Source organism: Eriocheir sinensis, chromosome 55, assembly GCF_024679095.1.
Source record: "Eriocheir sinensis breed Jianghai 21 chromosome 55, ASM2467909v1, whole genome shotgun sequence".
Lineage (NCBI taxonomy): Eukaryota > Metazoa > Arthropoda > Malacostraca > Decapoda > Varunidae > Eriocheir > Eriocheir sinensis.
Window position 1 is genome coordinate 10,620,897 of NC_066563.1, and position 25,317 is coordinate 10,646,213.

At 42.5% G+C, this 25,317-nt stretch overlaps 1 protein-coding gene and 1 long non-coding RNA gene across 9 annotated transcripts in view; both read right to left on the reverse strand.

Moving 5' to 3' along the window:
* Positions 1–156: 156 nt before the first annotated feature.
* On the reverse strand, positions 157–10,903 carry LOC126984047 (hexosaminidase D-like). 7 transcript variants are annotated; one of them, XM_050837420.1, is made up of 3 exons: positions 10,773–10,903; positions 7,151–7,234; positions 157–5,639 (listed from the first exon to the last, which is right to left on the reverse strand). In XM_050837420.1, exon 3 carries the CDS (start codon positions 5,078–5,080, stop codon positions 3,236–3,238), a length of 1,845 nt encoding a protein of 614 aa, XP_050693377.1. In that variant the 5' UTR covers positions 5,081–5,639; positions 7,151–7,234; positions 10,773–10,903; the 3' UTR covers positions 157–3,235. The 7 variants fall into 7 exon arrangements, with proteins under 7 accessions (XP_050693377.1, XP_050693373.1, XP_050693379.1 ...); XM_050837416.1 differs by having other exon boundaries at positions 7,146–7,234; XM_050837422.1 differs by lacking the exon at positions 10,773–10,903 and adding an exon at positions 10,614–10,765.
* Positions 10,904–13,033: 2,130 nt separating this feature from the next.
* Positions 13,034–25,317, reverse strand: part of LOC126984050 (uncharacterized) — a 71,615-nt gene continuing 59,331 nt past the window's right edge. For both annotated transcript variants that reach the window (XR_007736374.1, XR_007736373.1), the window contains exons 2-4: positions 23,928–24,098; positions 22,682–22,760; positions 13,034–16,368 (exon numbers count right to left, since the gene is read on the reverse strand). This is a non-coding gene — a long non-coding RNA (uncharacterized LOC126984050). The remainder of the gene's footprint in view (positions 16,369–22,681; positions 22,761–23,927; positions 24,099–25,317) is intronic.

The following is a 25,317-nucleotide window of genomic DNA, read 5'->3' on the forward strand; positions in this document are numbered from 1 at the left end:
TGGAGTGAATGGATCCGAAGAAGCTGTAGTTTTATATTTAGTTTCTGACTTGTTTATATTTTTTCATCCAGCCCATTCACCAGACAAGCAGCGGCTTCATGAAGTTATGATAAGCTTACATCATGAGGAACCACTCCAGGAGTACCAAATGTTCCATAATGTTTTCTTTTTATTCATGCCAATCATTACCATTATATAATATGTAACACTATGATAAAAAAAAATCTATTGCTAACAAAAGTTAATCTAATTTGTTTAAAACAAAGGTAAAGCAAATAGTGATAATAAGACCAGCTATTAGTTTGAACTTGAGGCATTTATGCAATGGTTAGTTAGAATATTGTGTAATGCAATAAAGCTCTGATTGTTCATCCATTTTTTTCATTCCAAAGGTTTCAGGTGAACATGTTGGTAATGCAATTATGATGATAATGATCACCTGACAAAATAATATGTACTCATTTCACACACTCAAAATAAGTTACACACAAATTTCAAATATGTACAAAGAGGCCTTGCACACTGTCATCAGTTTTACTGTGGCCTGACTCAGCTATGAAGTCCATTTCAGGGGGCCCACACAGAGTATTTCCTCGCCACAGCATTGTCAAACCCAAGATCTAAATAGACAAGGTCACCCGGGACAGGGCAGCTCAAGCAGGTACCAGGTGGCTGTGATGTCACATGAGGTCCAAGGCAGGAGCAGCGCTAGGCCGTTTCCATGTAGGGAGTGGAGTAAATCCATTCCCTATGTACAGGCTCTTAGTCTACCTCCATACTACATAGGATGCATGTTGAGGGGTTGTAGCAACTATTACAAATTATCATAACAACTCAGTGTGCAGTATTTGGCTGTAACAATAGACACTCTATAGTGGGTGAGAAACATATTAGATATTTCTGCTTTCCAAAAGACAAGCACTTCATAAAAAGGGTGGATTAATGTGTCTCGCCAAAGTGACCAATCCATACCAAAAACGCTGTTGTAAGCTGGGAACATTTTGCAACAGACTACAATAAAAATATATACGTAGGATGTATGAAGTAAAAACTGAAAGGAAGGGTTGTGTAAATGGCTGGACTTTACAGCGCGCGGAACCCTGCTCAGGCCAAGCCTCGTGCTGGACCTCACGTGACGTCCTTGCGCAAACTGGACTCAGAGTCATCCCCACGCCGGCTGACCTTGTCTACTTAGATCTTGGTCAAACCTATCCTTGAAGGTGGAAATACTATAGTCTCCATTAGCCTTTGCTTCTCAAAAAATACTCGTTCACACCGTAAATAAGTTCTTCCTCTCAACGTTGGAGCACACGAGAGTGAGTCGGAGCAGCTGCCATCGCGGGTGAAGGTGAAGGAGGAAGTGACATGGTGTCCTTGACCACTCTCTGCTGACGTTGGAAAACAACGTTGTCACGTGTTATGGAATTTATACAATTCATTGCTGTTATGCTAAAATGTAACACATTCATAGCACTATATAGCCTTATCTAATACATACAGAGTATTTAATACACAACTTTTACTAGTAAATAGCAGCTGACTAATGAGTGATGTACTGGGGGTAATGCGTCAGCACTGGGGAGAGGAGTCGGACCCACGCAAACAGACTTCATATTTGTGTCAGACTATAACTGGAAACAATACTAAATGTCTAGTTCATTTTCAACTGTATTCCATTTTTCCTGCTGTATTCATGGGCACAACCAGAAAATGTCTAGAGGGAGTTTCCGAATATTCTACCTCGGAGATGACCCTACACGGTACAGAGTACAGCAGTGCTGAATAAAATAAAATACTTCAACATAAGTCACTGCAGCTCTTCATGCTAGGGCAGCACAAGAACTTAACAGGAAAAAGAGAGCAGCTATGATAACTTTGAAACTCTGCACTATAAGAGATATGCTAGAGATGTCATTGTACAGGCCAGAAAGAATAAATCTAGGCCAAAGGGGCAACCAAGACAGAAATCCTCCCAGTGTACACCCCTTGTGTCACCCTGGAGTTCTCAATGATAAAAACAAGTATGTTGTGCCATTCTATTGACCACTGACTAGCAATTTCATCAGGAGCTGTGGCTGGGATGCAGTGAGATGAAAAGTGATCTTGGTTGAGCTGCATGGATTTGGAACAAAATTCCTCAGTGAACACACCATCTGCCAACAACACAATACTTTAACAGACACTGAAGCCCAACACAAGAGGAATACTGCTGAACAATATGGAGCAGTAACACTACTATTGCACCAACATCAAATTCCCAACACAGTCACTAATTAACAGATAATAATTACTTCAATTTCATGATTGACTCAATCTTTTACCAAAAGAAAGATCAGGAACATGACCCTTCAATCAATATCACAAGAGCAAGGAATATACAAGTGGCCATAAATTATTATATATATATATATATATATATATATATATATATATATATATATATATATATATATATATATATATATATATATATATATATATATATATATATATATATATATATAATGAGACAATTAACATAATGAAAACCAAAGCTATCAATATAAAATGTGTGTATAAAATGCATAATACAGCGACACAAAGTGAAGCGCTCTCCCTAGCCCTCAGTATTGACCTCTGGTAACAGCAATGTCAATGATTGAGTCTACAACATACATATTTAATGATGGGCAGACATCAACTAAGCACCAGTCAGCTCTGCATACACATGTATATAAGACTTTGTCATCTTAAAATACACTGATTTACAATAAAATAAAGTCACATGTCACCTTTAGAACTTTCCCTTTTGCTTCAACACAGCAAGGTATTGAGTGAGGTTAGCACAGCAAAATGTATAGTTAACTTTCCCACCCAAACTCTGGCCTGCCTGACATGTGACAACACAACCTCAATGTAAGCAACATCAACTAGTGACACATTATGATGATCATAATGCAAATTACATGCAATAAACCCTAAACCTTCAAAATACTTTATGGCAAGAAAATTAAAATAATGAAACAATGTGACTTTCTGGTAGAACATAACTTTTAACAACTATCAACTACATATAACTCAGATCAAATTGAATTCTAATTAAATACTCTATAATGATTACATTTTTACAGTGCATACTGATAAGGATTACAAATACATATATCACAATTTTGAGATCATTGTGCTTTTTCCTTAAGTTATTTTCTTAAGACTATGTGAGAGACAATTGTCTTCCTGTTTTCCAGACAATTCATATTCACAGCTCTTTAGTTTCTGCTGAGTCCAAAGGTCTTCTTGACCAATATTTTACCTTTTGTAATTTGGAGACAGAAGTATGTAATTTTTGAAGTTTGGTATAAGTTGGTTTAACATTCAATTCAATCCACTCCTTAACAGTGTGCTCATCAAATACATCTGACAATGCCGTTTCTGCTTCATTCATCACTTTTCCATAATCATATAGCAGCATAGTGAGGTCCTGGAAGCCCTGCTCAGCATGCTGTGGGCTCACAAAATTGTGCTCGATGTTGTAATCAGAAACCCAACCAGTCACATGAGGGTTCTTCATCATGGAGTTTATGTCCCTCTTCAAAATGTAAAGCTTTTGAGATACTTCAAAAAATGCACTACCAGGGAAATCACATTTGTTTGCATATTCCAAGTACTGAAGGTCAAGGTTGATAAAAGAGCTGCACTTGAGGGTGTCTCCAACTCTAACCAAGGCACTGTGATCTGCCTTCCTTTCATTTATGAACATCAAGTTCACTGCCAGTGAAGGTATAGCTTGGGGCAATAATTCACACAGAACACCGAAATGATCAAACCTCTGCCATCCAGTCATTACAATGCCTCGGAATGGAATGGTGCCTTTGTACATCTCATATATCTCCATCCACTCCTTGTGGTTACCGAGACGGTCATTGATGTTTGTTATGTAGCTGTCAGGATTGGCTGCACCTTTAAAGGCACTTGCCATCCATATACCATTGAAAACCGAGGAGTACTTTTCCCAGATATCAGAGCGGAGATCCACCATAATGCCACTGCTATATTTCCACACCATGATTTCCAACACATCACCCACCTTGGAGTCCTGCATTGCTTTGAGGGGAACCTTACGAAACTCATCATCCCACATTATTGGCTGCACATCATAATTTTCCTTCACATATTTGGCTACACTCTTAACATGCTGCAAAAACAGATCACTTTTGCCAAACTGATGGTTGAGAAGAAACTTTTGACACCTGGTACATTCGCCAAGGTTGTACACTTCATCTGAGCCGATGTGTAGCCAGTCAATGCCAGGGTGCAGCTGCAGCATCTGGTCAATCATCTGCTTTACGAGAGGCAAAGTTTTGTTGTTTGTTGGACAGATCACTTGAGGGTAATTTGGGACTTCTCGAAGCTCAGCAAATTCTTTCAGTTTCAAGACGTGCTCCATGTGGCCAAAAGTCTGAATGAGAGGGATGATGATAAGGTCATTTTTCTTTGCCATCTCTAGTATATCAGCAATGTCTCCTTTAGCGTAAGCATTATGGGCCGAAAGAAATTCCAACCTGCCCCAGTATGGAAACATGTCCTCATACTCAATGAGCAACCCAGTGGCACCAAATGAATGAAGAAGAGGAAATAATTTCTTGAAATATTCCACTTTTGGTGGTGCTCCTTTTAAATCTAAATGCACAATTTTATGTTTCAACTGGTTATCTAAAACAACACTTTTTTGTACTGGTCTTGATGGTTCCTTCACATCTCGAACTCTTCCCATGCCGTCAAAAATTGTTTTTTTCTGCAGGATGACTCCCATTGGATCCCGGTTCATGCGGCGCTCCTTGGCCTTCTGGGCAGTCATCTTGTGGATGTTGGCCATTATTTGACTTTCATATTCTTTCTGCTTTCTAAGGTGTTGCGGACTCTGCGTTAGGAGATCTCCATCACTTCGCGAGCTCTTTGAGTGACTCACATGAACAGCACTTGGATTCTTTGTACCATCAACAGAGGGTACAGCTTTATAGAGCATCAGCCCTGCTATGGTCAGGAAGCCAATGCCTGTTAAGATTCTGGCATTTCTTCTTGGAAACATTTTGGGTGCAAGCATGGATGATGGCAAGAGCTATCCAAAATTAGTATGATATATTTAGCTTTTAAATAAACAATAGCTGCATGTATAATGATATCGATGAGACAAAGCTTAAGAGACTAACAAAAAAGCTTTAAAACAATTAGCTTATTCAACCAATGCTTCAGTTATAATCCCTGCACCATACATATACAATGCCACTTTCTACAGTCCATGTAGCTCTTCCTTCAAAAAATGTTTCCTTCTTGTAGCCGAAACATTAATTTTACTGAGAAATAAACAATACTGTACGACTAAATATATGAATCTGATGATTTACCTAATGTTCTTTGCCCTCTTCTCACCAGGTAACAAAATATGTACTTGACTAGTTTAATGTCCTTTAATCTAATATCTAATAATATGAAAAGTAATACTTGTCCAACCAATGTTTCCACACCACAAAAATTCCAGAATATTCACTAAACAGCTACAGATTCATCAACAAATAGGCATTTTGTATACATATGCATACATGATCTTAACTCAGTAACACTATTTTATACTTGACAACACCTCAGTTCATGTCTTGATTCTCCTGAAACAGTGGAGAAAAAATCCTGTGAGACAAACATGTAAATATTACATTAGTTTCAGTCTGCTGGCTCTTAACAACATTATCTTTAATATCGTCAAAACTAATACAATGCCCCCTAGAACCAGTTATACAATACGTTTATGTTTGGTGGCAAAATCAAGGGCCAGTTCGACAGTCCAACACAGTCATTGTAAGCGCCCAAAACAAACATATTCTAGACAATGATCCGTTATTTCTACTCAATACCAGATACTAAAGAGATTTCTAGTGTGGTTTTCTAAAGTTTCCTTCTTTTTATATCGATGCCAAACACTATACAAGGAATTTTCGCAGTATTTTGTGTTTGGTTAGGGAGCTTATGAACTTGTTGGATTGGACTGTAAAACTGGCCCCAAGTGATTGCTATGCTGCACAGTGGTGTGGTGGCGCAATCATATGATCACTGCGCCACACAGACCAGAACTGCAGGGGAATGCGTTCCTGTGTTTTTCCAGTGTTTCACTAGCCACAAAGTGTTTGAATTCAATCTAAGTCTTGCTATTCTGCTAAAATATGATTCATCCTAAATTATTTTTGAGGGGATAGAAATAGATAACTATCAAACTCATACTATCAGTGTGTAATCAATCACTTTACAGTTGATTTTTGAGAAGCAACATAATCATACAGCAAGAGACATTTGTAGTAGCCACCCTTCAAAAGAATGTGGAGATTTACTGTAGCTGGATAAGTCTTCCCAGTAAGTGGACAGCTTGCAAAAAGATATCTATAAATGGTTAACTTTTGTCACAGCAAAAATTTTCATATTAACTATCTAGAATCATTCCCTCTTGCATACCTCATTTACATGACATATCACCATAATGCAAGCAAGCAATAATAATAAACCAGACCTAACTAATCTTCTGACCTGATAAATCTAATGCATTTTAAGCCTTTCTCAAATGATTAATCAAACAGAGGTGCATTTAAATTCCAGGTTTACCTGATTCAATGTGGATTTAATGACATTCCTGCATGGCTGATGAGACAAATCAAATATAGATCAATCTGTTTGAACAATTTGTAGCTATAAACTAATGTATGTGGGTTGTAGCTGCTGTCACAGGCCAAGCATTTTCCAGAGAAATATGAAAGTATATAATGCAGAAAATGCACAACAAATTTATTTTCAACTGTCAACAACTTTTCAATTAATTTTAAATATTTTGTATATGCTTAGTTCTTTAAAAAAGCTAGGTACATAAGTTTTATGAATTATTAATTTTTTTGAGGGTACAACAGTGACCTTATGTAAATCCCATAAGATGGCAATGCTGCTTTTGTGACACTGACAAGAGAAGTGACCAAAGGTCAAATTAGGTCACTACCCTGCCATGGTAGTTTGTCCTATGACACTGATATGGCAGCTTTGCTAATGATCAGAGGCCTGAGGGAGCCACACCTAAAGTGCCTTCATAAAATGTATGGACTATATGTAGACACTGAATAAACACACTAACTAACCTTACTCTGAGTGTTCAAGTGGTCATGTTAGGCAGCAGGCAATGGTGGAAGACGACACAGGACCTGCTCTCTGCCTCACCGCTTGACACCTGCAACAATTTAGATATCATCAAAATCATTTAAAAATTGTATAGGTCACCCACAGTCACACCTTATTAACTGTTCTTATGATAACTGCAACTCACTCACATTACTTAGAATTATTATAAAATCTCTCTTCTAGTTTTATAATTATGCTTGCATGTGTCAGCCTCATTCTCTAAACTGTGGCTCTCTATTATGCTACCATAAGGATGCAGGGACATCTTTTTTACAGCCATATGCCATTACAAGTACCAACCACATAAGAAATTGATCTATTAGGGATAAACGTTTTTTCCCAGAACCTGCTCAGGGAATAAAACCTAGGCCCTCGAGACATGGCAGACTCTAACATCTAGTCAAAGAAGTATGAGGCTCAAAGCCTTTGGAGTCTTTGTGCATGTCTCAGCCAATCACACTGCTGCGTGTAGGTGTGACGGTATATGACAGAGGAGAGGTGAAGCATTATCTATTTATTTATTTATTTTATTTTTTATTAAGTTTCAGCCTATGGCACCGATAGGCTTTCTTGATGGGCCTAATAGCTGACCTTAGCCCATTATGGCACAGGCAACTGTTTATAGTGGTGCCACTTTGCTTGGCTCATGTTGCCCCCCGGAACTCATCTTTCAGCCTCTCTTTAGAGGGAAAATCTAGAGTCCAGGTTGATAGGTGGTCTTCAGGACATGTGGGTAGCCTTAGGCCTCTCGGCAGTGACTGAAAAATCCCACCTAAGGCAGCAAGCAGGACTCAAACCAGAGTCCTCCTAGATGACGCAGGCATGCTAACCACCGGCCACTGCCTCCCCTGTTATGAAGTTGTTTGACTCATGAGTATTATATGCTCAAAACAAATCTGATAGTCTCTGACACGATATTTTCCTTATATGCTCCATAAAGTAATAACAGACCTCACACTTGGGCTATATGGCATTATTATTATTATTATTATTATTATTATTATTATTATTATTATTATTAATATTATTATTATCATTATTACTATTATTATTATTAATATTATAATTACTATTGTTATTATTATCATTATTATTGTAAGGACATTGTCAACAAGTTGAGTGGAGGAGGAGGAAGGAAACACGGGTGTGTTTGAGAAGCACACCCGTTTCCTTTCTTCTCCTTCATTCCATCATTATTATTATTATTATTATTATTATTATTATTATTATTATTATTATTATTATTATTATTACTATATTTAAACACAGTGGAATAGGTATAGCATGAAGAGTACAAATGCTACAAGTTATAGTGTGGTAAATATTTGTTAAAGGTCACTCATGGATTTTATGGACAAGGTCGTTACTCTGACATAATCTGATGTGTTTTAAGATTACAATAATTTCCCTTATAATAACTATTGATTAACTACTGGTTAAAAGAAAAAACATAGAAGCTCACTGTCACTTACAAGCTGCTTTACAAGACACAACACAGCAGCATCTCAAAAAATCAAATAAACTAACCTAACCTGACTTAATCAAAACCAACCTAACCTGAAAAATAAAGTAAGTACCCTTTAAGGCTCACCCATAATAATATTCTAACCTAGCTCAAGACCAACAGCATAGTCACCTTAGTGGCTCATGTGTAAACACTACCACGTACAATGTGTCGTTGCTAATTTAGACATGTCTTTGGCTTGAAATCGCAAGGGATATACACACCAGCTATCATAAGGTGTTAGTAGTATTAAATGATAATTGTGTAGAATTACTCCATTCCTCCAAAAGATGATATTTTGCCTCTGTATTATAGTTAAGGAATTGAATACATGCCCCTGAACCATAGTATGAAGGTGGATTGGGAAAAATATCAATTAAGGTAATGGGGGAATTTCCTCCCTCACCACTATAAGGTATGTCATGTTTGGTTAGATATTTCACTCTTGTATACCTTTCAGGAACTGAATGCCCATTCCTGAACCATAACATGATGGTGTAAAATAGTCACACCAGCACAGAGACCATGCCTGAAAAATGCTCAAGGCAAAGCAGATAGTATTTATTGAAAATATTTAAACATCAAATCTAACTCAATTAAACATCACATCCTAGCAGGGGGGGGCTTCCCTTCCCCCTTCAACACCCCCCCTTAATCTAACCCTACTAAACCCAGTAGCAGTGACGGGCCAAATTTGTAGCTTTACCGTGTACTAGTGACGGGCCAAATTTTTGCCATGATATAACCCCCCCAAAATAGATGATGCATAAACTGATCACGAATGCATTGATATATATTATGGTTTGTGGGAGAGATGATTTTTTCTCATTTTTCTCGTTTAGAGGGGCTTCTAAGAAACATGATCCCCGCAGTTACCGGGTAAACATATCCTTCTAACAGTAGTAAAAGTTAGAATATTTGAATTTACGAGTGACCTTTAACTTACATTTATTTAAGTTATAGAGTTTGACCATAAAAAATATGTGAGTTCTGGCTAACTGAATCAAGGAAAGACGAGCGATTAATTTACCGTTATCAAACATTATTTCATTTAAGCATATCGTAGCTGTGAGACAACCACACCATACACAGAGATGACAGACCCCGACACAACCACCCTTACACCCATACACAAGCTGGACGGGTGGATGAGTGGACTACTGGATGAGCCACATATACCAGAACACCCAAACTCTACCATAACACCCAGTTTTGGAGTCGCCCAGAGAACAGAAATTGGGGAGGGTGCGGAAACCAATGGAAATCAACCCCATCTGTGTTAGTAAAAGGCAGAATAAACCAAAGTAGCAGCAGCCCCTCACACAACCACTTCATACAAGGCTGCCAGACATTCACATAACCACCCAATACAAGACTGTCACACACACAACCACTCCATACAAAGCTACCAGCCCCTCACACAACCACCCCATACAAGGCTGCCAGACATTCACATAACCACCTCATACAAGCCTGTCACACACACAACCACTCCATACAAAGCTACCAGCCCCTCACACAACCACCCCATACAAGGCTGCCAGACCCTCACACAACCATCCCATACAAGACTGTCCCACACACAACCACCCCATACAAAGCTGCCAGCCCCTCACATAACCACTCCATATATGCTTGCCACTCACACAACCACTCCACACAAAGCTGCCAACCCCTCACATAACCTAAGCACCCAATACAAGACTGTCAAATACACAAACACTCCATACAAAGCTGCCACCCCCTCACATAAGCACCCAATACAAGACTGTCCCACACACAACCACTCCATACAAAGCTGCCAATCCCTCACACAACCACCCATTACAAGCCTGTCACACGCCCCAACATACTATTTACAGGTGTGAAGGGATGCTGAGACAGATAGAGGAGCCAGATCACTGTTCAAAGCCACTGTTCACACCTGCACAGCCTAAACAGAAGTGTCACATCACTGTAATAAGCGGATGTTCACTCATGCACAGAAATGGGGATAGTCCAGCAGCTGACACTCCCCTCCCTGCCATGCCTGTCCCTGTCTATTTTCTCTATCCCAGGTGATGTCACAGTGTTATATTGTTACCCTGGGTGGAGGGTGAGGCGCCCTGTGATGGGGGTTTGTGTGGGGGAGTCTGGGGAGGCTGGGGAGGAGATGAGAGGTGGGAGGGACCAGGGAGAGGCAGATGCTGTCTAAAAGTGGTCTTCCTCCTCCTCTTCTTCAGTAGTAACGCTTTCTATATCCCTTTTCTTAGGTCTTAACGCCTTGGCATTAATTCCTTTTTGTCTGTTCTGCATCTGGGAAAGCTTTTATTGACTCATCATGTGGCATTGAGAACTAAACTGTCCCATTTTACCGATTTTGGGGCGTCCAAAAATAACATGTTCCCAAGGCCCCCGGGAATTTCAAGCTTCTGCCTCATTTCTATTAATTCTTTATGCTCTGGGACTGGGATGTTTCAAGGATTCTGGGATATGCTGTCCAAGGTGATTCATACGTGTCTTGCCATTAATTCTATATGCTGTGAGATATATTAGTCTTTTTTTTCATTATTATTTCCTTTTTTTTGCCCTTGAGCTGCCTCCTCTGCTGTATTTGAAGGATTTTTGGGATATGCTGTCTAAAGTGGGATATGCTGTCTAAGGTGGGATATGCTGTCCAAGGTGATTCGTATACGAGTTTTGCTATGATAATTCTCTATGCTATGGGATATATCAAGGATTCTGGCTTTCTGGGATATGCTGTCCAAAATTAAGTGGGATATGGTGTCTAAGGTGGGATATATGCAGTCTGAGGTGGGATATATGCTGTCCAAGGTGATTCGTACGTGTTTTGCTAATAATTCTTTATGCTATGGGATATATCAAGGATTCTGGGATATGCTGTCCAAGGTGATTCGTACGTGTTTTGCTAATAGTTCATTATGCAATGGGATATTTCAAGGATAAGGTGGGATATAGTCTAAGGTGGGATAATCCCGTCGACGAGGACTGGCGTGTCTCTGCTGCTTTTAATTATTTATGCTATGGGATATATCAAGGATTCTGCTGGGATATGCAGTCCAAAGATTCTGGGATTTGCTGTCCAAGGTACTGCGTATTTTGTAATGAATTCCTTATGCTTTGGGATGTATGAAGGATTCTGGGATATGCTGTTCAAGGTGATTCGTACGTGTTTTGCTATTAATTCTTCATACTATGGGATATATCAAGGATTCTGGAAAATGCTGTCTATAAGGTGATTGATAGTGTTTATTGTTGCAGGGATACAAGGAGAAGGGAGGAATTAACATGTCATCCCAACCCCCAGGCAAGACATATGTAATTGATTCGTACGTCTTATGTGAGGGGAAGCTGACATAAACCTATATTTTCGGCACATATATGGAGAACTTGCTTTTCATTCCTTCATTTCCTTCCTTGTAAAAATCACCATTAAGTCTGCTGTTTCTATAAGGTCAAGTAAAAAAATAGCCTCGCCTTTGGGATGGAGCAGGGCTCATATTATTAATTAAACGTATCGGGTTCCCATTATGACAATTTCCCAAGGTTCAAGATGCATAAACCGTATAAAACTATCACTGGGATCACAAGACAGTCCATGAAAACCCCAGCAACTTCTAGGAGAGGCTTTTTAAACAGGCGAACTGAGGTACCAATATGTTTAAAAATGCGGAACGTTAATAGTTTGGTAAAGAAATAGCAAAGAAATACCCCCTCCCCCCTTCCTCGTGCAGACTTAAGTTGTTCATTTATTGGGGTGAAGTATAGTGTATAATTATTTGGGTCGTATATTGTAAGACATTTCGCCGCCCAAGAACACATTTTTGACAAGGCTTTCATAGGAGTTGAGGGCATCCAGTAGTAGTTTTATGACCCTGGTGGTAGTTTGACCCTTCCTCTGTACCCTGAACCTAAAAAAACAACCTCATTAGAACCTGATTGCTCCCCTCTTTGACTTTTAACAATAGCTGATGTGAGAAGCGAAAGTATCTTATAATACCGGGCATGGACTCACTGTTTCAATGGTTCACTTCCACAATCTTCACTGCAACAAAGCGTGACCTGCCAATGCTCCTTTTAGCAAGATATAAGGCACACTGCGTCCCTACACCTTCCCGTAACCCATAATCGATTAATTGTTTCTTGATATCACGCCCTATGTGTTGCATCTGGCTGACTCCCATGATTCCTGACTCTACGGGGCGACTATTGTAAAAATCAGTGGGCGACCCGCATGCGTTAGGACAGGATGGCGTTGCGACTCACCTCACCGCTGCCTGATGATCCTCTGGCCCTGGGGAGGTATCACACGGCCTCCCCTTCACAACGCCCCTATCGTCAATGTTACTATTTTTGGTGTGTAATGTTTCGAAGATAAGATGAACTGATTTAGAGAACAGGATTTAGAATAGTTAACTTGCTTGGAAAAATAAGTTGTGTAATTTGGGGCATCACGGGGTCCTCTTTCAACGTCAATGTTACTATTTTTGGTATGTTCTGTTTCGACAATAAGATGTTGAACTGGTTTAGAGAACAGGATTTAGAATAGTTAACTTGTTTGGCCCAGCTGAAAAATAGGTTGTGTAATTTGGGGCATCACAATTAACGCCCCTATCGTCAATGTTACTATTTTTGGTATGTAATGTTTCGAAGATAAGATGTTGAACTGATTTAGAGAACAGGATTTAGAATAGCTAACTTGCTTTGGCCCAGCTGAAAAATAAGGTGTAATTTGGGGCATCACACGCGGGCTCCTTTTCACGCCCCTATCGATATCGTCAATGTTACTGTTTTTGGTATGTTTCGACAATAAGATGTTGAACTGAATAAGAGAACAGGATTTAGAATAGTTAACTCGCTTGCCCCAGCTGAAAAATAGGTTGTGTAATTTGGGGGATCACGGGCTCCTCTTCACAACCCCCCTATCGTCAAGGTTACTATTTTTGGTGTGTAGTGTTTCGACAATAAGATGTTGAACTGAATTAGAGAATAGGACTTGGAATAGTTAACTTGTTTGGCCCAGCTGAAAAATAAGTTGTGTAATATTTAAAACTGGGTAATTCTGTACCGAGTGCGGGACCTCCCTCAGATAACCGGGTTCTCACTTCGCTGACCTTCCCTGCGTCACTGGTACTGGTTCAAGATCAGCAAAGACTGGTTTTCTTTTCCTTGTTGTGTAGGTTTCTCCAAGCGCATGCAGGCGTTACATTAGAAAACAATCCAGCGGACGGACTTTGTGGCGCTGCTGTGCTGGGAACTTGGTAAATTACTGCCTGGCCGTGGTCCAGCAAGCATGTAACCACTTACCGCACGCTGTGGTGAGGGATAGCAATGATGTGCGGCGCAATGACCGTCGAATTGAATTATTGTTGGATGTTAGACAGGATTACTTTCTCATATTCACTCACCATCAATCCACATTTTCATATCCTTGCTGCACAGGGGGAAAGTGAATAACTCAATTTTTTTTTTATTAATCACTGCACTACAGAAACGGCGAAACCCACAGAAACATGATATATTACTTAGGCTACTATATATTGATATTTTTTTTAGTCACTCTGTAATATGCCAATGACCTTCCTCTGTACATCACGTAAGTGCCCTAGCCTTGACAAGAGGGAGTGCTGGGATCAATGCTACATCGTTTTTTTTTTGTTTTTTTTTTTAGTTGGCCATGGGTGGTGCAAGTCGCACTAACTATGATTTACTAGCCATACAAATGGACATTAACAACTCTTCCTATCCTGCCTATCACTTCATTACTTAACTTTTAACAATGGGAATTGCCTGGAGCGGGAGGGCGCCCTTTTGAAAGTGGTGGTGGAGGTGACGGTGGTTGTGGTGGCAGAGGGCGTGGTGGTGGTAGTGATGGTGGTGGTGGTAGAGGGCGTGGTGGTGGTGGTGGAGGGCGTGGCGGTGGTGGAACGCTAGTATAGCAGGCCGGGACTAGTGCAATTTGACAGGAAACCACAAGAATGCACTTGTCCTCACCTGGTCTACTGCATAATATTGATGAAGTTGACCGCATTCTCTCTCTCTCTCTCTCTCTCTCTCTCTCTCTCTCTCTCTCTCTCTCTCTCTCTCTCTCTCTCTCTCTCTCCTGAATAGTTAATGACATGCCTGAAATCTGAATAATAATAACAGTACTTCCCTTCGATCCATTAAGATCTAACTAACATTATTTTACAATTTTGCTATTCATTCATAAAAGGAGAAACACATATGAAAATAAAGTGACTAGATAAATAAACTTGTAAAACTAAATAGGAATCCCTAGCCTCAATCAAACATACATAAATATTTATGCATCATAGTAAGTCGCTTATTTGTAACACCGAAATTTCTGATAATAGAATGACTAACTTTGACAAAACAGTGAATAAAATATGGACTATAATAGGTTCTCAGCACCTTTCTACCGTACTACTCACAAGTAAATAAGTAGGTGAATATATGCAAAACTAGTGAATGTTACAATGCGATGGCTAACAACCTAATCACTAAATACTATAAATAAATTAGATCCCAATAAGAATAAAGAATAAAAAAACAAACACCAAGAAAGAATAATGTAATAAAGTTTGCGACGTCTTGATACTCGGCTGGAAAGATGTACCGTTGACTTGTTGTTTCCTCGCGACAAATCTTGGCAAGCGGACAGGGGCTGGGAGAAGCTGAGGCGCCTTGACACGAAGCAGGTTCCTCCCCCTCTAGGCCGGGGAAAGTGCAATATTGCCTCGCAGCCGAACATTGCAGCTTCCCACAACCCAGCTGGGGAGGCCGAGACTTGGAGACTCCGCCCATGTCTGTCCTGTGTCTCCGCAAATGAGATGGAGGAATGGAGCAGCGTTTTTATAGTTTATTCTTTATTATTGTCTAACGCTCCTCCGTGGTGTAGTGGTTAGTATGCATAGGTACAAATCCACAGCTGTTCATCCTCCCAATTGACCGGCTGACAAAATTAATGAGTACCTGGGGAAAGTAGACTGTGGTAACCTGGATATCACTCTGGGCATGTCCCGGGGTAAAAGGCTTTCATTAAGGATTCTAGAGTGCTTGCTTCTCGCCCATCACAAGCTCTAAGGCCAATGGGACGGAGACAGAGCACCGAGGCCACGCGTAGATTAGCGAGTGCCCCAAACTGTACTTTTTCTTTACCTTTCGTCTGCTCTCTCTCTCTCTCTCTCTCTCTCTCTCTCTCTGATGCATTGACCATGGGGGAAGATTGGAGTATTGTCTGGTGCCAAATTTATACACCATATGCTGATTATGCACCATGTGTGTGTGTGTGTGTGTGTGTGTGTGTGTGTGAAAGTGATATTCGCGCTTGGATATATGCGTTTGTTTGTTGTTTTACTTGTTTAAGCAGCTCGTGCGATTCCTTCTTCATCCCCGCCACTCCGCCTGTCTGGGAGAAAGTCAATCACCCTAACCAGGCACACACACACACACACACACACACACACACACACACACACCATTCCTTAACTCTGCCACCGTGAGAGGTCCATGTTTTCAATCGTCTGGTTCTTATGTTGGACCCACGACGAGTCAGCGGTGATGTCATTGGGTCAGGTCCTTCTCCTCCTCGAATGATGTCAGGGGTGGGTGACTGGCGGTGTGGGCGGCGTGAGGAGGGAAGCGTGGGCTCGTGCCGTTGTAGCTCAAGCCAGGACCTGCATATAAAGTAGTGGTTAGGTTCCTGCCGCCTCTGTAGGGCCCCGAGCATCGACGAGGTTCGGAGGACTCGCCAACACCTGACGTGCCCCGGTTAGCTTAGCCTGACTGCACCAAATGAATACATGAATAAATATGAGCCTTCAGGAGGTGGTGAGAGCGTGAGTCATGGGAGCCATTCATTCATCTACAAGGGTGAGTTCAGTTCATGCATAAGTGTAAGAGGATGGAAGGGATAATAGAAGAGGAGGAAGAGGAGGAGGAGGAGGAGGAGGGGAAGCTGTGTTTTGTATTGGATTCCTAAGTTAACCTTGATTCCCTGTTTGCACGGTTTGTTGCAGGGCTGTGATTTTCTCTCTCTCTCTCTCTCTCTCTCTCTCTCTCTCTCTCTCTCTCTCTCTCTCTGACAAAGACTCACGTGTGCCTGTGTGTGTATGTGTGTGTGTGTGTGTGTGTGTGTGTGTGTGTGTGTGTGTGTGTGTGTGTGACAGGCAGACTAAACTATGACACACACCTGGTACAATTCGTTAACTCCGCCTCGTCACATTCCATTTGCACTCTGTAACCCATCTAATAAGCATTACGTCACACACACACACACACACACACACACACACACACTGAGCACCGCCTTGTCTGTATACCTTAGTTGGTCTGTCTCTACCAACACACACACACACACACACACACACACACACACACACACACACACACACACACACACAGATCAAGGTCATTCTCAAACTCCACCTTCATTAGTGAGAGTTGTGGACATACTGCTAGAACTGTTTGGCGAGGCGGAACGACTTTGCCTCCACTCCATTATGTGTGTGTTAGTGTGTGTGTGTGTGTGTGTGTGTGTGTGTGTGTGTGTGTGTGTGTGTGTGTGTGTGTGAAAGGACCTCCTATGGGCTGTGTTCGTGCCGTTTCCCTCCTCCCACCAGCAAGTATGTGGGTTCGAACTATGCTCTTGCCTATCAGCGTAACCTTGATGTAAGCTTCCACTTGCCCTGCCCGACCCACTGCTTCCTCTGCGGCCACCACGAGTACATATTTTCCTATTATAACTACCGCTACCAATCTAAAATAACAGAAGTAGTAGTAGTAGTAGTAGTGGTGGTAGTTGGTGGTGGTGGTAGTTGGTGGTGGTGGTAGTGGTTGTTGGTATTGCTAGTTATTTACGATTATATTTGTCACGGTCATTTGAAGCGTCTGCGGCTGCAAGCACAGACAGGAAGTGACAGCCGCTGAGTGTCAACAGAGGCGGTGTGGGCGGCGTGGGCGTGAGCGTGGGCGGAAGGGCGTGTCACACCGGAAACCCCGCCCACCGCCGCCCACCAGACCGCAGCACTCACCTGACGGGCTTACCAATGTGTGTGTGTGTGCGTGTATGTGTGCGTGTGTGTGTGGATCGGAATGCGTGTAAATAGGAAAGAACTCACAATTTTCCTCTCTTTTTTATCGTGAATGTGTGTGTGTGTGTGTGTGTGTGTGTGTGTGTGTGTGTGTGCAGGCAGGTCAGTAGCCTCACTATTAATGGCTTCATCCGTCACTTTCGCGGGGCCTGTCCATTTCTGGCTGACGTATGCATCATCCAAACACCAAGCCTCCTCCTCCTCCTCCTCTTCCTCTCCTCATAATCACATACGTACTCCCTTCATGCCACCTTCTATCTCCTTCACTTTCACCCTTTCAGCTCTCCTCCTCCTCCTCCTTCTCCTCTATCTCTTTAACCTCTTCCTCTTCACCTACTGCTACTGCTACACGGATGCTGCTATCAGGCCACGTCCCAGCAGAGATTTCACTAAAGTTCTCTCTCTCTCTCTCTCTCTCTCTCTCTCTCTCTCTCTCTCTCTCTCTCTCGTGTGTGTGTGCTTCAGGGAGTAACATTATGCGCGCGATTCTTCACTGCCACTAACACGCACCTCTCTCTCTCTCTCTCTCTCTCTCTCTCTCTCTCTCTCTCTCTGGTAAGGGTGCAAAGGGTCAGCGTGGAGAGGTCAAGTGGTGGACGAGTGTATTTGAAAGGTCACGCGGAAAGGCCAGGATAAGGAGCAAGAAAGGCCAAGGGAAGGAGGGAAGGATAAGGCGGGGAAGGAAGGAAGGAAGGAGAAGGAGGAGGAGGAGAGAGAAGCAAGTTAAGGAGGGGGCGTTACGGTCAGTTAGGGAGAGAAGTGAGGAGGTAGAAAGGGAGGAGGAGGAGGAGGAGGAGGAGGAGGAGGAAGGGAAGGTTAGGCAGAGCAAGGAGGAGGAGAAGGAGGAGGTTAAGGAATAAGGTCAGAGGAGGGAAGGAAAGGTGGCAGTGGTTAGGATGTAAGAAAAGAAGGAAGGGAAGGGCTGGGATATTGGAGTCAGGGAAAGGAGAGGAAGGAGACGGAGGATCAAGTGAGAGAGAGGCGAAGAAAGGAAGATGAAGAAAGCATGTAGCATAAGAGAGGTTAGGTTGCAAGAAAAGAAGAGAACTGGGAAAAAGGAGACTGAGAAGGAAGGAAAGGAGGATAATATAAGTGAAAACGGGAAGATATTAGAACACAGAAAGAAGAGATAGAAATAATGAAGGATAAGAGAGAAGTTAAGAAGTAAGAGGAGGAGAGAGGAAAAGAATGAGGAGGATAATTTGAGAGTGAAGTGAAAAAGAGAAGGTGTAAGGGAGCTAGAAAGTATGAAGTATATTAAGTAAGAAAATTTACGACGAAGGAGTAAAGGAAAGGAACGGAACGAGAAGAATGATGAGGAATGAAGGAAAGATGTTAGGATGCAAGAAAGAATGAGATATAAGAATAAATACAAGAAATAACGAAAAAATAAATAAATGAAGTAGAGAAAGCTTAGGAGAATGGAAAGAAGGTAAAATACTGTTACATGAAGAACCAAAAGAAGGAATTAAAAGAAACGGAAATGATGAAACAAGAGAGAGAGAGAGAGAGAGAGAGAGGAGGGGGGGATAAGAATATATGGACCAGAGAATGTATGGGTGATGTTGGTGACGAGGGGAAGGGGGTCAATGAGAGAGGGGACAAGGGGGGGGCGGGAGGGGTAGGAGAGGTCAGGAGGTCAAAGGGGGGTTGGGGGGGGGTCGGTGTGACGTTACGCTAATGACCGGAAGTGCCCCCCCCAGAGCCGACTTCCGTTTTAATACCGAAGTGAGATGCCTAATGTCTAGCTCCCCCCCTCTCTCTCTCTCTCTCTCTCTCTCTCTGCTGATGATGTTTCTCTCGGCCGTGTCATTCTTGCTTGAGGTAATTCCTTATATATTGTACGTTTCTTTTCCATATAAGTCTCTCTCTCTCTCTCTCTCTCTCTCTCTCTCTCTCTCTCTCTCTCTCTCTCTCTCTCTCTCTCTCTCTCTCTCTCTCTCTCTCTCTCTCTCTCTCTCTCTCTCTCTCTCTCTCTCTCTCTCTCTCTCTCTCTCTCTCTCCATCATGTCAGCCCCTTTCCCTCCCTTCTTTTCATGCCTTATCCGGCTTTACTTTAATAATTAGAACGTTTAACTGTGATGGCGGTGATGACATGGTGTTAGTGGTGATGGTGGTGGTGGTGGTGAGGGATGGTTGCTATACTTGGTGGTGAGGTAGTGGTGATGAACAGTAGAAGTGGAAGTGGAGGTGTGAGGGTGAGTCATGTTGGTGAGTGTTTAGATAGGGAGGGTAAGTTAGGGGTGGTGATGGTGTTGAGGGTGAGTTTGGTGATGATGATAATGATGAGTATTGTGATGATCGTGGTGATGAATGGTGGTGATGGTGGATAAGGACATAATAGTCGTAGTGAAAGTGGTGAGGTTAAGTGGTAGTAAGTGGTGGTGCTAGTGGAGGTGGGAAGGGTAACTTTTAGCAATGGTGGTGGTGGGTGGTGGTAGTGGTGATGGGAACAGTTATGTCGTAGTGACGGTAGTGATGATGATGGTGGTGGTGGTGGTGACTCGGTGGGGGATGGTTACTATGCTTGGTTTGGTTTGGTTGACTGGATGGGTGTGGTGATGGTGATGAATGATTGTGGTGGTAGAGGTGACGAGTGGTGGTAGCAGTAGTGATAGTGGAGGTGGGGGGAGGTGACTTATAGCATTGGTGGTGGTGGTGATGGTGATGATGATAATGGTGATGATGATGAGGGTAAATAGCTTTGTGGTGATGAGAAGCTTGACGTTAGTGCTGGTAATAGCGAATAGAGGCGGTAGTAGTTTTGTTGGTAGAGTAGAGGAGTAGAGGAAAAGTAACATGCAATAGAGATGGGGAGGGTAGCTTTTAGTAGTGGTGGTAGTGGTGAGGTTAAGTCTAGTGGTGATGGGAAGTGGTGTTGAATTGGAGGTGATGGTAACTTTTAGCGGTGGTGGTGGTGATGATGATGGTGGTGATGGTGATTGGAGTTGATAGTGGTGGTGGGAAGGATAACTTATAACATTGGTGGTGGTGATATTAATACTTGTGGTGATGATTGGAGTTGATAGTGGTGGTGGGGAGGATAACTTAGCATTGGTGGTGGTGATATTAATACTTGTGGTGATGACTGGAGTTGATAGTGGTGGTGGGGAGGATAACTTAGCATTGGTGGTGGTGATATTAATACTTGTGGTGATGATTGGAGTTGATAGTAGTGGTGGGGAGAATAACTTTTAGCATTGGTAGTGGTGATGGTTGTACTGGTAGTGGTGGTAGTGGAGGTGGTAGTGGTGATGGTAGTAGTGGTAGGGAGGATAACTTTTAGCAGTGGTGATGGAGGTGGTAGTGGTGATGGTAGTGGTGGTAGGGAGGATAACTTATGGCAGTGGTGATGGAGGTGGTAGTGATGGTGGTGGTGATGGTAGTGGTGGTAGGGTGGATAACTTTTAGCAGTGGTGATGGTAGTGGTGGTGGGGAGGATAACTTCTAGTGGTGATGGAAACGGTAGTGGTGATGGTAGTGGTGGTGGGGAGGATAACTTCTGGCAATGGTGATGGCGGTAGTGGTGGTGGTGGTAGTGGTGGTGGTGGTGGTGTTGGTTGCGTCAGAGGTGGGTTGAAGCGTTGGGTTACCGGCGGGACGGTGAACCACAGCCCGTAACAGAATACTGCCTACCTCTCTCTCTCTCTCCCTCCCTCCCTCTCTCTCTCTCTCCCCTCGACCTCCACATCTCTCCACCCACCATCCCTAGTTATCCTACCTATTCTCTCTCTCTCTCTCTCTCTCTCTCTCTCTCTCTCTCTCTCTCTCTCTCTCTCTCTCTCTCTCATTTGTGCAGTGGTTGTCTTTTTATTCTTTTTTTTACTACGAATACCTTTAATATTTTTTCTTCTTCTTTCTTTCTCTTTTCTATTTCCTTCTTCCCCCTTTCTTTCTCCTTCCTCCCTCTCCTCTTTTTTTCCTCTTCCTCCTCCTCTCCTCTTCATTTCCTTCCTTCTTCCTCTCCATTCTCTTCCTTTTTTTTCTCCCTCTCCTTTTCATTCTCCTTCTCCTCCATTTTCTCCTCTTTTTCATCTTCCTCCTCCTCCTCCTCCTCCTCCTCCATTTTCTCTTCTTTTTCATCTTCCTCCTCCTCCTCCTCCTCCTCGTCCTCCCTGGTATCCGATGACCTAGGAACCAGTGCACAGAGATGACCCCTAAGGCAACGAGCTGGACTTTTGACAACTTAAGCCACTCTCCTTCCCTCCCTCCCTCTCCCTTCTTCCACTCTAAATGAAGTTGCCTGAAGTGACATGTTAGTGGTGGTGATGAAGGTGGTGATGACGTATTGTTGTGGGTGGTGATTGTGGTGTTTGTTGGTTCTCGTAGTGGTTGTAGTAGTAGTAGTAGTAGTAGTAGTAGTAGTAGTAGTAGGAGGAGGAGGAGGAGGAGGAGGAGGAGGAGGCTGGGGTGAGGGGAGGAAAGGTTAGGCAAAGAGGCGGAAGGAAAGGGGAAGCGGTGAGGTGAGGGGAGAAATGAGAGGGGAGAAGGGGAGGAAGGGGGAGGGGGCTACACGTGACCCTGGGTGGGGAGTCAAGTTGCGGGGGGCGTTTCTGGTCGGCTGGTCACCAGACTCCCTCACCTGGGGGAGTGGGGAGAGGGGGATGGGGAAGGGGGAGTTAAGGGAAGGGGTCAGTTATCCTCGCCCCCCTTCCCCCCTCCCCTTTGTTATGTGTTTCTACCTATGATATTAAGGCAAAAATTCTCTCTCTCTCTCTCTCTCTCTGCTCACCCCCTTCCCCTTCACCTCCCTCCCCCCTCCCCTTTGTTATGTGCTTCTTCCTATGATGTTAAGGCAAAAATTCTCTCTCTCTCTCTCTCTCTCTCTCTCTCTCTCTCTCTCTCTCTCTCTCTCTCTCTCTTTTCCGGATGCTCACCTGGCTGGGTCTCTCCTCACCTGAGTGACTGAGGAAGGAGATGACTGGCTGAAGGACGAGGAGGCTCAAGGACGACTAGACTGCAGGAGGACGAATTAACTGGGGAGGAGATGACTGGAGATGACTAAGGTTGGTATTGTTAGACGCTTTCGGTTCTCTAATCAACTATTTCTAAATGCTACAGAAGAGATTAGTCGGGTTCTTGTGAGGGCTACTTTATGTTCCTGGTACAGAAGATGGGTCAAACTACCATCAGGGTCATAAAACTACAGCTGGAAATGCCCACAACTCTTACCAAAGCCTCGTCAGATATGTGTCCTTGGGCCCAAAAATGTTTAAAAATGCGACCCTGAGAGTTTCTAAGGTGATGGTAGAAAACGATTTGAGTGAATGAACTGAGTCTACTGTGACTGTATGTTAGGGATGACTAGAGATGACTTGAGTTTGGAGCACAAGTTGAGTGGGTGATGACTGTAGCTAGATGAATGGAATGGACCGAGTGGAAGTTGATTATAGGTTAGAAAAAAGATGACTGGAGATGACTGTTGACTTTAGAGCACGACAAGCTGACTGGGTGATGACTGTAGCAAGATGACTGATGAAGAGGATTTGACTGAATTGACCGAGTGCAAGTTGATTATAGGTTAGAAAAAAGATGACTGGAGATGACTGTTGATTTAGAGCACAAATTGACTGGGTGATGACTGTAGCAAGATGACTGATGAAGAGGATTTGACTGGAAGGGACCGAGTGGAAGTTGATTATAAGCTAGAAAAAAAAGATGACTGGAGATGACTGTTGATTTAGAGCACGACTAGTTGACTGGGTAATGACTGTAGCAAGATGACTGGAAGAGGAGTTGGCTGGAAAGGACCGAAAAAAATGACCAAGATGCTGACTGTAGGTTATGAAAAGATGACTGGAGATGACTGTCAGTTTGGAGAACAAGCTGAATGAGGGATGACTGTAGCAAGATGGCTGTAGAAGAGGATTTGACTGGGAAGAAGTGAGTATACAAACTGACTGTAGGATAGGAAAGCTGACTGATGACTGACATGAAGTGAGATGACTGGACGAAATAACTGGATGATGACTGTAGCGTGAAGAGCGAGGAAGTAGTTTTAGATGAGTAGAGAGATGACTTAAGATGAACACTTTAAGATGACTGGATGAATACTAGAAGAAAAGACTGACTAGAATAAGTGAAGTGAGGATGACTGTGGATGACTGGATGAGGAGGACAAGTAAAAGCAGACTATAGATTACCATACACAGAGACTGGATGGACGAGGTGACTGGATGACGGGTTAACTGGGTGACTGGTTGACTTTATGACGAGGAGATTGGATGACGAGGACTGGTGACGGGTTCTGAACGTGTAGCAACAGCAATCCGAGTGGCGCCAGTCAGTCAGTCAGTCCTGCATCCAACGTTGAACTGTAAAAAGAGGAGAAAAAATCTGCTTATCTGCACGTTTTTTCCTGATGTGTATTAGAGAGAGAGAGAGAGAGAGAGGCACGACATGGTGATCAAATAACATGTAGCTGAACACTCTCTCCCTCCCTCCCTCCCTTCTCTCTCCTCTTTCCTCCCGCCCTTCACTTCCTCCCCTTCCTTCCCCTTCACTACCCTGTCATCTAAGTGCATTATCTAGGACGGAACGGAGAGGAAAAACCACTATTACTCTCTCTCTCTCTCTCTCTCTGGCAAGGCTACACACACACACCAGAGAGAGAGAGAGAGAGAGAGTGAGACTTAACCAACCACGAAAGCCAGAACGTGTCTCAAATACCTCACACCGGCGTTTCGGAACATGCTTCGAACCCCGCGCACGATGAACCACCACATGAACTCTTGCCACTAACGACTCCCACTGCGCCTCCCCCCCCCCTCTCCTACCCCCCCTCCCTTCCCCGGGGCGATAAGGGCGAGGAACACACGCAAAGGACCAGGAAAAGTCACCCTAGTTTGCCTTGGTTATTCGAATCGCGTTTCAGCCTTGAGCCAAATGGGACTGAAAATTCACCCTTCGTAGCGTTCGTATGAGAAATAAATAAATAAAAAAAAAGTTGGATTATCAGAGGGTTAAAAAACAGGACGGGAGAAAAAGGTTGAAGGTCACGTAGAAATAAAAAAATATATATAAATAGAAAAGTGTATTATCAAAAGGGTGAAAAATTACAAAAAAAGCGTTCGTAAAATAAATGAATAAAAAAAAAAGTTGGGTTAGCAGAGGGTTAAAAAACAGGACGGGAGAAAAAGGTTGAAGGTGACGTAGGAATTAGTAAAAAAAATGGATTATTGGAAGTGGAAAATAAAGAAAAGAAACGTTCATATAAGAAATAAAATGAAAAAATGCTGGATTATCAAAAAGTGCAAGAAAGGAGGGGAGAAAAAGGTTGAAGGTGACGAAGAAATGAATGAAAAAAGTGGATTAGTGGAAAGTGGAAAAAAAATGAGCGTTCGTATAAGAATTAAATAAAACAAAAAAAAGTTGGATTATCAGAGGAGACAATAAAAAAGGGAGAAGAAAAATATGGTGATGTAGAAATGCATAAAAAAATGTATATTACTGGAAAGTGAAAAAAAAAAAAAAAACGTTCGTATGAGAAATTAAAAAAAGTTGGATTATCAAAAGGAGGCAAAAAATACTTAA

What these genes read in the sequence shown, in the direction of transcription:
- LOC126984047 (XM_050837420.1), bottom strand. Translation starts at nt 5,080, where the DNA reads ATGCTTGCACCCAAAATGTTTCCAAGAAGAAATGCCAGAATCTTAACA.